The sequence below is a fragment of the Notolepis coatsorum genome, assembly GCF_963971535.1.
Source record: "Notolepis coatsorum genome assembly, chromosome: 17".
Taxonomy (NCBI): domain Eukaryota; kingdom Metazoa; phylum Chordata; class Actinopteri; order Aulopiformes; family Paralepididae; genus Notolepis; species Notolepis coatsorum.
Window position 1 is genome coordinate 6,987,523 of NC_140181.1, and position 15,686 is coordinate 7,003,208.

At 43.4% G+C, this 15,686-nt stretch overlaps 1 protein-coding gene across 1 annotated transcript in view; it reads left to right on the forward strand.

The window, feature by feature from the left end:
• The window catches only part of kcnab1b (potassium voltage-gated channel subfamily A regulatory beta subunit 1b), a 134,618-nt gene that overhangs the window by 5,857 nt on the left and 113,075 nt on the right, over positions 1 to 15,686 (forward strand). Inside the window, exons 3-4 of the mRNA XM_084334077.1 lie at positions 2,960 to 3,004; positions 10,820 to 10,863. Of these exons, the coding sequence (XP_084190203.1) occupies positions 2,960 to 3,004; positions 10,820 to 10,863 (89 nt within the window). The remainder of the gene's footprint in view (positions 1 to 2,959; positions 3,005 to 10,819; positions 10,864 to 15,686) is intronic.

Below are 15,686 nucleotides of genomic sequence, written 5' to 3' on the forward strand. Positions count from 1 at the left end.
ACAACATACCAGCTCTACACACAACATACCAGCTCTACACACAACATACCAGCTCTACACACAACATACAGCTCTACACACACATACCAGCTCTACACACAACATACCAGCTCTACACACAACATACCAGCTCTACACACAACATACCAGCTCTACACACAACATACCAGCTCTACACACAACATACCAGCTCTACACACAACATACCAGCTCTACACACAACACTACCAGCTCTACACACAACATACCAGCTCTACACACAACATACCAGCTCTACACACAACATACCAGCTCTACACACAACACACCAGCTCTACACACAACACACCAGCTCTACACACAACATACCAGCTCTACACACAACATACCAGCTCTACACACAACACACCCAACAGGAAGAGAGAACTGAACAACAACAAAACAAGATATGCCTATTGTGACGAGCCTTGTGGTGTTCAGGCTCGACACGGACCAAAAACAAAACAATTCCAATGTCCACACAAGCACAATTTCAATAAACAAATGATATTTATTGATTTGCAGTACAGGTCCCGATGGGCAATAGAGGGGTCATATAACAGTCGAGGGTCAAAACACGTCCCAGGCTCTCGTGCAAAAAAGGGAATGTTCAATACTCAGTTTGTCGTCTGGTCCAGGGTCAGTTTCACAAGGGGGGGTTTCTCAGCCAGTCCAGGGTCCAGTTACCACGAACACCTTCTCAGCTTTCACCTCTCCTCACAACCACCCTCTCACCTCACAAACTCTGTATCTCACACTCTCTCCACGATCTCTGCTCCTTCCTCACCTCCACTCAACTCTTCTCTCCTAGGGTTTTATGCTATGTGTGTCTTGTGTGTGTGTGTGTGTGTGTGTGTGTGTGTGTGTGTGTGTGTGTGTGTGTGTGTGTGTGTGTGTGTGTGTGTGTGTGTGTGTGTGTGTGTGTGTGTGTGTGTGTGTGTGTGTGTGTGTGTGTGTGTGTGTGTGTGATCACGTGGTGCACAGGTGTGTTCCATCAGTCCTAATCAACTCCTTAATTGACTCTCCTCTGCCCGTGGCAGTAGTATCTCCCTTCCTCCACATAGCCATGTGATGGGGGATGATATCTGCCACACTACATACATGCATACAGCTCATTAACCCCATACGTAACACTCTCCAACACACCTCTCCCAACACCCCCCCTGCCTGCCTGCCTGCCTGCCTGCCTGCCTGCCTGCCTGCCTGCCTGCCTGCCTGCCTGCCTGCCTGCCTGCCTGCCTGCCTGCCTGCCTGCCTGCCTGCCTGCCTGCCTCCCTGCCTGCCTGCCTGCCTGCCTCCCTGCCTGCCTGCCTGCCTGCCTGCCTGCCTGCCTGCCTGCCTGCCTGTCTGTCTCCCTGCCTGCCTGCCTGCCTGCCTGCCTGCCTGCCTCCCTGCCTGCCTGCCTGCCTGCCTGCCTGCCTGCCTGCCTGCCTGCCTGCCTGCCTGCCTGCCTGCCTGTCTGTCTGTCTGCCTGCCTGCCTGCCTGCCTGTCTGTCTGTCTGTCTGCCTGCCTGCCTGCCTGCCTGCCTGCCTGCCTCCTTCTCAACTGTGGTTCTATTTCAATAATGTAGCGTTGGAGTGAAAGGGATCTGACTACAGAGAAGCTGTAGCTTGTAAAGGTTCAGTAGCGTGTGCTTCCTCGTACTGGATAAGCTGTGTGTCTGAGAAGAAGATAGTGAAGAAGTATACTTACGTACTGTACACCAAACATGCACACAGTTTGAGTTCAAGTTCAAGTTTCAAGTTTGTTTTTATATGTCGGAACAAAATACAAGATACTTTATAGTGAAATGCTTGTTTCTTGTGGGCCCCTGAGAATGTGCTACTGTACATACAGTAAAGAGAAAGTAAGTAAAAAATTAAGAAGTTGGGCGCCCAAGTGGCGAACCATGTGACGCGCTGCGTCGCGATGCGGCCGACCGGGGTTCGATTCCCGGACCCGGCGTCCTTTGCCGAATGTCTTCCCCTGCTCTGTCTCCCGTTCCTCCTCTCTCTCTCTCTCTCTATCGGACTGCCCGGTAGTGAAAAAAAATAAAATACAAATCTACCAAAAACATAATTTAAAAAAATTTAAATAAGAAATTAAGGAGTAAAAAGTAGGTAAAGTCAATATACATACAATATGCGATACATATTAAAATGAGTACCAGTGAGGTAGAATGCAGAGGTACAAAACTTGGGGTAGGGTGCAAATGAGGTATGAATGTGGTGCAAATCTCTTTAATAATAGATAAATATAAAGTGTGTTAAAGTGTCTAAAGTGAATAAAGTGAGTGGTAAGGTGTTTGTTTGTTTAAAGTGAGTGTGTGTGCAGTGTGTGTAGATGATATGGTTTGTTACATAGTGTCAGTGTCGTTGAGCATCCTGACGGCCTGGGGGTAGAAGCTCCTTGTGAGTCTCTCCGTACCGGCCATGTTCACTTTAAACTTCGTTATCTTTCTAATTGGGATGCTCGATATTGGCTTTTTTACCCATACCGATATTCCGATATTGTCCAACTCTTAATTTCCGATACCGATACGATACCGATATCAACCGATACCGATATATGCAGGGTTTCCCCCCAAAAAAACGGAATAATTTCAGGTAACTAATAATTTCACTGGATGCATTCAAAAGGCTTTCTAAATGTAAGCATTATCTGTGCAAAATATGATCATTAAAAAAGTTAAAATTAACATACAAGTTGTTGAATTAAACCAACATGCATACTTTTGACAATAAATCAAATAAGAATTGGTTCTTACTTGCTTGCCTGGGTAAATAAAGGTAAAAAAAAAAAAAAAAAAAAAATTTTTAAATGTTTTACCGATACCGATATTTTCCGATATCACATTTTACTGCCGATATCGGCCGATAATATCGGTCGGCCGATAATATCGGACATCCCTACTTTCTAACCTTGTGATGTCTGTCTGTCTGTCTGTCTGTCTTCCCTCAGGAGGTCCAGCCTGGTGATCACCACCAAGCTCTACTGGGGAGGGAAGTAAGTCTCCGGCTCCAGGACTAACTCTGTCCCCCCCCAGCCCCCCACAGTCCCCCACAGCCCCCCCCAGCCCCCCACAGCCCCCCACAGTCCCCCCTTTTATGATAGATATGGATAGTATGGGTCACCAGCACTTAGAAACTGCCGGATGCTAAGTTGTACATGTTGGGCAACTTTTTGTATTTGCATAATTAGCATACCTTTGTATAATCACCTAAATGGACAAATCTCGGAAACTACTTGATCAATTTCAACAATGTTGGAGTGGTTTTGGGGGTTATTCGGGATGCTGAATCCATTTATGATACTCAAGAGTTTCGGAATTGCAATATTTACTGGAATTTACCAAATATCAATTTCAAGAGAAATTCTGCTGAATAATATTATGGGGAAACTTACTCCTTGCTTACAAGTCTTGCTTATCATAGACTCAGGTCTACTGTAAGCTTTAAGTCTCACATTAACAAGGTGACAAAAACATAATTATTCCACCTTAGAAACAAAGCTAAAGTACAACCATTTATAAATCAAAAGGATGCTGAAAAACGGATCCATGACTTTATTCCAAGCCGACTGAAGAAAATACAGCTTATTCAACTCTCAGCTAGGCTATTACTGTAACTAGAACCAAGAGGAGAGAGGACATTAGTCCAGTGTTAGCTACCCTGCACTGGCTTCCGGTAACATTTAGAATTGATTTGAAGGTCCTCCTCCTTATGTACAAAGCCTTAAATGGAACCAGACCAAGCTATATTGGCAATTTTCTTGTCAACTACATGCCCCCAAGAACACTACAATAATCTACTTCTTTTTATTTTCTGCATTGCATTTATTCTGTCTATTTTATGCCCATTTGATGTATTCTAGTGTATTTTCTGCTGTGAAGCACTTTGGGCTGCAATTCTTGTATGGAAGTTGTACAAATAACGTTTATTATTATTATTGCCATCCTTAGAGTTATTTGCTACCTCTATCTAGCAGGGCTAAAATGATTTGAAATGGTTTTGTTAACCCTCCTGTTATCCTCAAATTGACTTTACACTCTTTATCCTTGGGGACCTTTTGACCCCAGCAGTTTAAACCTCCAGAAAATGATCATAATCAAAAGTGTTACCCAAATGTATGTTTCAGGTGCTTCATGTTACTTTGTTGATGACCTAAATAACCATTTAAATAAAACATTACCCCTACTCCCCCCCACCCACCCAATTATACATACATAATATATATTATGTTGTTCAAGTGGGGAGTGGGACCATGATAACTTTCCGTTTTTGGAAAGTAACGTGTCTGCTTGTGGTTGAGAGACAACAGGAGCATCTGCACTAAGGGTCTCATTCTCATCAGAGGAGGACGCCTCATAATCAAGTTTCAAGTTTCTTTAATAGTTGTCATACAGAAGTACAGAATACTTTCATACAAAATGATTCTTACTGTTACGCTCCAGAGACTGTGCTAGACAAGATAGTATCAAATAACATAGTATAGCATGTAATTTAGAAGTAGAAAATGAGGTCACAGTGTTCAGTATGGACATATGTACAATGTTCGATGCAGAATAGACGTAAATGAGTTACCATATAATATACAATACTATGCAGTGTATTAATGTACAATACTATATAGTGCAAAGCAGAAATGGGATGAGGTACAATTTAGGTACAATTTACAGTAAGGTGTACGAGTTGTAGTGCAATCCTTCATCAATAAATATAAAGTGTGGGGAGTGGGTGCTACAGTGTGTTTGTTTAAAGTGAGTGTGTGCTATAAAGTGTGTGGAGTGGGTGCTACAGTGTGTTTGTTTAAAGTGAGTGTGTGCGTGTGGATGTGTGTGCTATGTGCGTTTGATGGTTGTTGTTGTGTAGTGTTCATTGTTCGTTTAGCAGCCTGATGGCCTGGGGATAGAAGCTTCTTCTGAGTCTTTCTGTGCTCGCCTTGAGACTCCGGTATCGCTTGCCTGACCGCAGCAGTTCAAAGAGGCAGTTGTTCGGGTGACTGGAGTCTTTAATGATTCTCTTAGCCTTGCCCCTGCACCGCTTGTTGTAAATGTTCTGGAGGGTGGGGAGCCCCCCTCCAATTGTGTGTTCGGCTGAACGTGTCACTCTTTGTAGTCTGCTTCGGTCTTGTGCAGTGCTATTCCCAAACCAGGAGGTGATGTTGCCAGTCAGGATGCTCTCTATTGTACATGAGTAGAAGTTCTTAAGGATCTTCTGACTGACTTGGAACTTCCTTAGGCGCCTGAGGAAGTAGAGGCGTTGTCGTGCCTTCTTCACAACACTGTCAATGTGTGTGGTCCATGTCAAGTCCTCGGATATGTAGGCTCCGAGGTACTTAAAGCTGTTGACTCTCTCAACCGGTGCCCCGTCGATGCTGAGGGGGCTGTAGTCCTTGACCCCCGACCTCCTGAAGTCCACAATCATCTCCTTTGTTTTGCTGACGTTCAGGGAGAGGCTGTTTTCCTGGCACCATCCCGCCAGGACCTTGACCTCTTCCAGGTAGGCCCTCTCGTCGTTGGCAGAGATCAGGCCCACCACCACTGTGTCGTCAGCAAATTTGATGATTGTATTGCTACTCCGCTAATCAGGGTCTCAGACACATTCTCTCCTATGTCACTTTCACCGTCAAATATCTGTGACAAAACTTCACTGGCAGAAAACCTTTTCTTCAAGGTAATTTTCAAATTAGAGTTTAGAAGGCTGCTATGCAAGCTATGTTTGCTCCTCCCCTATGTTGCGTAAAGTTTAGGTAGTCAAAAATCACAAATAACAATAAAAATACAGTCCGGGATATACATTCTAAAATATATACATTCTAAAATATACAAATGTTTAAGTGTATATGTAAAAATAAGAAGTCAAAAGTCCAGGAAGATTACCAGAGTTTGTACTGTCACTCTGTGGTGAGGCAGTGAGGCACAGTGATGCATTGTATACTCTTGATGGCTGTTGGAATTAAGGACTTCCTGTGCCGTTCAGTGTTGCATCTAGTCTAACACTGAACATGCTCCTTCTATCAGCCAAGTCTGTGTATAGCGTGTGGGAGGGGTTGTCCATGATGGCGTGGAGCTTAGCAAGGCTCTTCCTCTCTGACAGAGGAAGAGTCTAGCTCCACTCCCACCATGTTACTGGCCTTCCTGACCAGCTTATTTGTCACATATAAGGTACATGTACATTACAGTGAAATGCTTGGTTCTGTATGAGCCCCCTGAGATTGTGCTTCAGACAGTAAAAAAGTTAAAAGAATAAAGACCAAACACTATACAAAATATGCAGTACAAGTACACAATGCAAAGAAATGCAAAGATGAGTTAGTAAATCTTTTACTAATAAATAGATACAATATGGTGTAGTGTTAAAAAGTGTTTAAAGTGAATGTTAAAGGTGAGTGTTATTCCATACACATGGAATATGTATCTCGATACGATAGAGGGCACACATTGTGAAAACAAAGAACAATTTACCGCCTAATAGAGGCCTTGCACAGAGTGTTTAGAATGCCCATTTCTCCTTGTTAGGGACCAAGCAGTGAGACAATGAGGAAACAGGAGTTGTAGATGAAAACTGGGTTTTTATTTACCCACAAGGTGCAAAACCATTGCAAACCAAGAATTTGATAACTAGGCCTATAGATGGGTTTCTCGTCCACGTCAGACTCAGCAAGGAGGCCAAAAGGAACGTAATAATCCTGGTCAGAACAATGGGGCAGACTGTATAGAGGATAATTTGTAGGACATGACCTCGAGAACCTCGAGTTTGGGGAGAGATTTCACACAGACACAACCAGGAATGAGGAAGATATGGATGGTGGTTTACCATTGTATCTTTGTTCCTGGATTGTAGCCAGCTCTTCATAACAACTCATCAACAATAGTCTGGCACCCTTCCACCCTCATGACAGCTACAGCATCACCATAAAAGTCACACAAGTATCTGCTTACTGCAGAGAGGTGCCCGGAGTTGGCTACATATATCATGTAACTCTGACAAATGTTTTTGAAGGATGACTTTCCTGGTCTCTCAACAGTCCGGCATTGTTTCACTGGCTTCCATCTATCAGGGTGTTTGGTGTCTTTGGGTTCGCAAAAGATACCACAAAACAGACATTGTTTAGAAAACTCAAAGGCATGAGAACGAGACATACGTTTCCCTAGCTGAGCTGAGCTTGCGTTTGGTTGCATTTCTAGACTTAGGTATATGAGCTATAACATGATTTGTGACAAACTACAGAGGCGGACACACCATGGGTAGCAATGATGTTCGATAAAGTCTCAGTTGTAGCTGAATCGTCAAGCTCTTCACTCCTCTGAAGCAAAGCTGTAATGCCTTTTGGTCCAGATGTCTTGAAGTCATTGTCCTTGCCGTCACAGGGCTCGAATAGGCATTTCTTCCTTGACATGTCAATCTGAAATTAACAAGAGAAGAATGCACTATTTGTATCCTCCATCTCTACACACTCTGGATACATTGCCATGATGTACATTTCAGACGGGCTGTTCACTATTCTAATGAAAACATGTATTTCCCATGTTATTGGTATCCTACATGAACTTGACTGGTATTTGCATTACCTTTTGGGTCTCTTTCTCTGCCTCAGTGCCTCAGATATTCTATCACACAATTCTACATTAAGGAGAGCAAAAGTACCATATGAATACTTTGAATCAAACTTGATGCTTCTCTGTGTGACGAGGGATAGAGCCTGGTGATGCGAGGCTAGGTAATAACAGGTTATAATCACACATTCATATCATGACATACATTGCTAACATAGCTAACTAGCTATGCATTAACATTAGTTACTGTCAGATGGCTAACGTTTACCCTAAGAGCTGGCTTACTACAGCTTGTGATCATATTATATTCAGTGTTTGTTATTGGAATAAAACCACAGTTTGTGTATCTGTTTCTATTTTCTCAACTTACTTGCACAACAACAATCCTTGAAAATCAGGGGTCTGTATTTTCTGCAGCTGCAGTTGCTCGTTGCCACAGTAGGAATGAGATCATGGTGCAAATTAGCCACTACTCACTTGGAAGTTTTGCGTTAACGATTAGCACACTGAAGTCTCAGTCAAGGCTAGGAACTGGGGTTCTGAGGACATTTTATAAGGTAACAGTCACATACAAAAATCCAATAGAATAGTTTCTAGTTGTGGCAGCAAACTGCTCCGCTGCCACGTGGACTCATGGCAGAGCTCAACTGCAGCAGTTACCCCAGTAACCAAGCATAAGCACCTAGAGTACCCCATTAGGCGCTCTACAAATTAAAGTTATTATTATTATTATCATTCTGTTTACAATTGAACATTCCATGAAAATTATCTATAAATTCTGCATCTTCTGAAACATTTATAAACAGAAAATTCATAAAAAATGGCACCAAAATATGGTAAATTCCAGTAAATATAGCAATTTTGAAACTTTTTTTCTTCTCTTAAGTATCATAAATGGATTCAGTATCCCGAATAACCCCCAAAACAACTCCAACATTGTTGAAATTGATCAAGTAGTTTCTGAGATTTGTCCATTTAGGCGATTATGCAAAATGTCTGCTAATTATGCAAATACAAAAAGTTGCCCAACATTTACAACTTAGCATCCGGCAGTTTCTGAGTGCTGGGGATCCGTACTATCCATATCCATCATAAAACTTTGGTGGTTCCGAAATTTCCGGGTTCACAATGGGGCTCTATGGGATGGCAAATAGACTATTATGACATGATCTGTGATGACAAATGTTCTAGAATGTTTGATTATGACAGCATGCCTATGATCAATAAAAACGCGAACTTGAATCCCATCATCATATTTACATAGTCTGTCCACTATCTTTATTATTTTGTTATTCCCCCCCCCCATCTATGTAAAGCGACCTTGCATGGGTCTCTTGAAAGGCGCTATGTAAAATGAAGCTATTATTATTGTTGTTGTTATTATTATTATCATGTCTGTGTGCTGAGCTCAGTGAAGTTTCAACAGAGCGAGGTAATCTATTCTAATCAACAAATTGAAGTAGAAAGCATTCCGTTGTGGCCAATCTTATTTGGAAACATGACACGTCGCTTTAGCCTATATTCTCAAATTGCATTTAATGGCTGAATGAATGAAAACTTTATTTAACAGATTGCAGAATGGGTACAATACAGTACGGCTCAATACACACAATTGTTAGGGGGATGCAGACCAGAGAAAGACTTTTGTCTTGTTTACATCAGGGTCCCCCAACTCGAGTCCTCGATATCCTCGCGGATGGACCAGTATACCTTTATATCATATCATATTCATATTCATATCATAGTTTACTCTATCAGCCTACCAGCATGTAATACGTTCTTTGTTAGAACTCAACTCGTTATTATTTTGTGCATAGATTGCAGAAATACGGGGACGTTTTGATTTAGGCTTTGACACAGAATACAAGTCATGATATCACCTACACAATATATGCTCTGTGTCCAGAGCATGTATGCTTTTCATTCATTTAAGACACATTTATTGCAAGGGTTTTGTATACACATACACTCAACAAATAACCTCTGTTCTCGTTGCAATGCGTTTATATCGTGGGTGTTCATATGACTTGTATTCTGCTTACAGCTTCGGGGTTCCACTCATTACGTTTAACAATGGCAAAGCCTTTTAAATATAATCAAAACGTTCCCGTATTTCTGCAATATATGCGCAAAATAATAACGGGTTGAGTTACGCGGAGCGCAGTCAGTGCTTATTTCCGCGTTGTAAAAATATTCTACCACCGGGCGCCAACTACGCATGGTCCGACCTGTGCTTAAATATACGCACAAAGTCAAGCACAAGTTCAAATAGATAAATCCCACACTTTGCTTAGGAATGGTCGTACGCACGGCTTAAGCACATATCTGTGCGTACGTCAGGTTGATACATGAGGGCCCATGCCTCTTGACCACATTATTGTCGCCCCATAGCCAGATTCTGTCAACACGCACAATTCTATTAACGGCACTATTTTTTTTTAAACTCACGATAAACTTTTTAGAAAAAAATTACGTTTTTTTTTTTTTCTAGACTTCACTCAGGTGTATTATTGATACTCTCATTGATACTGTGTGTGTGTGTGTGTGTGTGTGTGTGTGTGTGTGTGTGTGTGTGTGTGTGTGTGTGTGTGTGTGTGTGTGTGTGTGTGTGTGTGTGTGTGTGTGTGTGTGTGTGTGTGTGTGTGTGTGTGTGTGTGTGTGTGTGTGTGTGTGTGTGTGTGTGTGTGTGTGTGTGTGTGTGTGTGTGTGTGTGTGCGTGTGTGTTAGAGAGAGAGATAGAGAGGGGGGGTGAGAAAGATGAGGAAGGGGCAAGAGAGAAAAAGAGCTGGGAGAGTGTGTGTGAGAGAGAGAGGGGGGGTGTGATTACTCAGCCCTTGTGTGGGTGAATGTAACAAGTTCCTAACGTTTTCTTTCCCCTATTATTTCATGCACTTTATTCATTGTTTTAAATTATTATTTTCTTTTAAGTTATTTTGTGCATCACTCTGTTTTGAATTTGATGCAAATTTGCAATGCAAGATGCAATGCATAAAGCAAGCATTTGTTGACTCATGTTGATAAGAGTATTAAAACTTGGAACTTGAAAAGGATCCGTGTAAGGTAGATTATTAAAAAAACTTAATACGATTAATTTACGATTAATCGCAAGTTAACTATGGACAATCATGCGATTAATCAGATAAAATATTTTAATCGCTTGACAGCACTAATATATATTTATGTCTATATATGTATGTATATGTATATATAATTGACTGTAATTGGTGGATCCCTTTAAAACATTGTGTGTTATTCTCTTCCAGAGCCGAGACAGAGAGGGGCCTCAACAGAAAACACATCATCGAAGGTAAACAGATCGATTCTCTCTCCTCCACTTTGACCTTCACATCACTCCATCACCCCCGTGCCTCTCTGTAACCTTCCCTTTATCTCTCTCTCTCTCTCTCTCTCTCTCTCTCTCTCTCTCTCTCTCTCTCTCTCTCTCTCTCTCTCTCTCTCTCTCTCTCTCTCTCTCTCTCTCTCTCTCTCTCTCTCTCTCTCTCTCTCTATCTCCCTCTCTCTCTCTCTCTGTCAGTGTGTATCATTGTTACTGTGCAGGTCTGTTAGTTACAGCACACGTTGTTCTCTCTACAATTACATTTACATTTAGTAATTTAGCTGACGCTTTCATCCAAAGAGACTCTAGCCATCTCCTCTCTCCTCTTCTCCTCCTCCTCTTTCTCTTCTCTCCTCTCCTCTCTTCTATACACCTCCTCCTTTCTTACTTCCTCCTCTCCTCTCTCTTCTCTCCTTTCTTACTTCCTCCTCTCCTCTCTCCACATCTTCCACACTACAGAAGGTTAACCCTTTAACTATGACACTACATAAGGTTAACCCTTTCACTACCACGCTACAGAGGGTTAACCTTTCACTACCACAACAATACAAAGGTTTAACCCTTTCACTACCACACTACAAAGGGTTAGCCCTTTCACTACCACACTACAGAAAGTTAACCGTTTCACTACCACACTACACAGTTAGTACACAGTTAGAAGTAGTATTTCTCATAGACTTCAATTCATTCTGCGTTTTTTCACATATGGGCCCCCGCTTTCACTACCACACTACAGAAGGTTAACCTTTCACTACCACACTACAGAAGGTTAACCTTTCACTACCACACTACAGAAGGTTAACCTTTCACTACCACACTACAGAAGGTTAACCCTTTCACTACCACACTACAGAAGGTTACCTTTCACTACCACACTACAGAAGGTTAACCCTTTCACTACCACACTACAGAAGGTTAACCTTTCACTACCACACTACAGAAGGTTACCTTTCACTACCACACTACAGAAGGTTAACCTTTCACTACCACACTACAGAAGGTCAACCTTTCACTACCACACTACAGAAGGTTAACCTTTCACTACCACACTACAGAAGGTTAACCTTTCACTACCACACTACAGAAGGTTAACCTTTCACTACCACACTACAGAAGGTTAACCTTTCACTACCACACTACAGAAGGTTAACCTTTCACTACCACACTACAGAAGGTTAACCTTTCACTACCACACTACAGAAGGTTAACCCTTTCACTACCACACTACAGAACGTTAACCTTTCACTACCACACTACAGAAGGTTAACCCTTCACTACCACACTACAGAAGGTTAACCTTTCACTACCACACTACAGAAGGTTAACCCTTTCACTACCACACTACAGAAGGTTAACCTTTCACTACCACACTATAGAAGGTTAACCCTTTCACTACCACACTACAGAAGGTTAACCCTTCACTACCACACTACAGAAGGTTAACCTTTCACTACCACACTACAGAAGGTTAACCTTTCACTACCACACTACAGAAGGTTAACCCTTTCACTACCACACTACAGAATGTTAGAAGTGTTTCTTCTTGGGGTGAAGATGTTGTACCGTCCAGTGTTAATTTTGTCAACGAAAATGATGACTAAATATGGTCGTCAACGAAGCTTTTTTCCCCTGACTAAATCTAGACTAAAACAAAAAAGACAAAATCGAGACTAAAACTGACTAGGACTAAAATGCTCAGACCTGTAGTTGACTAAAACGACTAAGACTAAAATGAAAAATAAATGAAGTGACTAAATATGATGAAAACAAAAAAGGAGCATTTGACACATGACTAAGACTAAAACTAAAATTAAAATAGCTGCCAAAATTAACACTGGTACCGTCTCCTTGCACAAACCCACGCTGTGGGACACACCGGTCCGGCCCGCCATGGCTTCACAGCGCAATGCGCCTCAGCAGTGACTCAGCAGCTCTCTTACCCTCCAGCAGTGACTCGGCAGCTCTCTTACCCTCCAGCAGTGACTCAGCAGCTCTCTTACCCTCCAGCAGTGACTCAGCAGCTCTCTTACCCTCCAGCAGTGACTCAGCAGCTCTCTTACCCTCCAGCAGTGACTCAGCAGCTCTCTTACCCTCCAGCAGTGACTCAGCAGCTCTCTTACCCTCCAGCAGTGACTCAGCAGCTCTCTTACACACATTAACATTCACCACAGACACGCTAACTTCCCCCGAAAAACATGACCTTGAGCGAGGAGGAATATGAGCGAGGAGAGAAAGAGAGGGAGGGGGGCAGAGAGAGAGAGAGAGAGAGAGAGGGGCAGAGAGAGGGGCAGAGAGAGAGAGAGAGAGAGAGAGAGAGAGAGAGAGAGAGAGAGAGAGAGAGAGAGAGAGAGAGAGAGAGAGAGAGAGAGAGAAGCAGCTCTCCCGTCAGGAAGATAAATGGGATAATTTTTGTTCCCCCTTCTGTTTAATGTTGTTATCTGTTCTATGTGGACAATGACAATACAATAATGCATATATGCATACATATACTTTGATTTGTATGTCCTCAAAAAAAGTATAATAATCAAAAAAGTGAGAAAAAAGGAAGATAAATGGGTGTCATTGAGACGGTCTGTGTCACCTCCATCATGGCGTAATGAGTAGAGAAACTCCCGTTGGCGCCATCTCTGCCCCTATTGGCGGTGTGTGGCATGGTGTGGTGTATTGGTACCAGTGTGTGGCATGGTGTGGTGTATTGGTACCAGTGTGTGGCATGGTGTGGTGTATTGGTACCAGTGTGTGTGGCATGGCGTGGTGTATTGGTACAGGTGGCATGGTGTGGTGTATTGGTACCAGTGTGTGTGGCATGGTGCGGTGTATTGGTACCAGTGTGTGGCATGGTGTGGTGTATTGGTACCAGTGTGTGGCATGGTGTGGTGTATTGGTACCAGTGTGTGGCATGGTGTGGTGTATTGGTACCAGTGTGTGGCATGGTGTGGTGTATTGGTACCAGTGTGTGGCATGGTGTGGTGTATTGGTACCAGTGTGTGGCATGGTGTGGTGTATTGGTACCAGTGTGTGGCATGGTGTGGTGTATTGGTACCAGTGTGTGGCATGGTGTGGTGTATTGGTACCAGTGTGTGGCATGGTGTGGTGTATTGGTACCAGTGTGTGTGGCATGGTGTGGTGTATTGGTACCAGTGTGTGGCATGGTGTGGTGTATTGGTACCAGTGTGTGGCATGGTGCGGTGTATTGGTACCAGTGTGTGGCATGGTGTGGTGTATTGGTACCAGTGTGTGGCATGGTGTGGTGTATTGGTACCAGTGTGTGGCATGGTGTGGTGTATTGGTATAATTTTATTATTTTATACTACAGAAGGTTAACCCTTTCACTACCACACTACAGAAGGTTAACCTTTCACAACCACACTACAGACGGTTAACCCTTTCACTACCACACTACAGAAGGTTAACCTTTCACTACCCCACTACAGAAGGTTAACCCTTTCACTACCCCACTACAGAAGGTTAACCCTTTCACTACCCCACTACAGAGGTTAACCTTTCACTACCACACTACAGAAGGTTAACCCTTTCACTACCACACTACAGAAGGTTAACCCTTTCACTACCACACTACAGACGGTTAACCCTTTCACTACCCCACTACAGAAGGTTAACCCTTTCACTACCACACTACAGAAGGTTAACCCTTTCACTACCACACTACAGAAGGTTACCTTTTTATAACCTTTTTAAGGGAGCACATTGGCCTCTGAAATACCCCTGAAGTGCAATTACAAACGTCCACTAATTTATCATCGATGGAATTACCTCACGCTGTAGCCTACCGTCTCTCCCTTTTTGAACTCCAAGAATAGCAGCACCTCAGAGGCAGTGAACCGTAACTAATCCCCGATACAGAGCGGACGTGATGGTGGCGTGTGCCGAGATGAGGACGTGTGTAATAGGTGTTCCCAGGAGTATGGGTGTGAGGACGACAGCAGTGGGGGGGGGGGGGGGGGGGGGGGGGGGGGGGAATAATACATGTGAATAGTAATAAGGGAAAGCATGGCTCTTCCGGGATTAACTGCAACCGTGATGGCTGGGCGTTAATCTGACACACACATACACACATATACAGGCACACACACACATACACATAGGCACGCTTACACACAGGCAAAGAGAGAGACACACACACACACACACACACACACACACAAACATACAGACACAGGGACACACACACATACATACTGTACACACACACACACACACACACACACACACACAGGAGAGTGTGTCTCGTTATCCCATTGCTTCACCAGGCCTTTCATCTTTCTCTTCTCCCCTCCTGTCTGTGAATGAGACTGATCTGCTGATAATATTCCTTCATCTCTCCCTCTCACCCTCCTCCTCATCCTCTCCTCTAACACATTTCATATCTCCCTCTCCTCCTCCTCCTCTCCTCTCCTCCTCCACCACATTTCTTCTCTCCCTCTCCCTCTCATCCTCCTCCTCCTCCTCTCCTCTAACACATTTCATATCTCCCTCTCATCCTCCTCCTCCTCTCCTCTAACACATTTCATATCTCCCTCTCATCCTCTTCTCCTCCTCCTCCTCCTCCAACACATTTCATCTCTCCCTCTCATCCTCTTCTCCTCCTCCTCCTCCTCCTCCTCCTCCAACACATTTCATCTCTCCCTCTCATCCTCTTCTCCTCCTCCTCCTCCTCCAACACATTTCATCTCTCCCTCTCATCCTCTTCTCCTCCTCCTCCTCCTCCTCCTCCTCCAACACATTTCATCTCTCCCTCTCATCCTCTTCTCCTCCTCCTCCTCCTCCTCCTC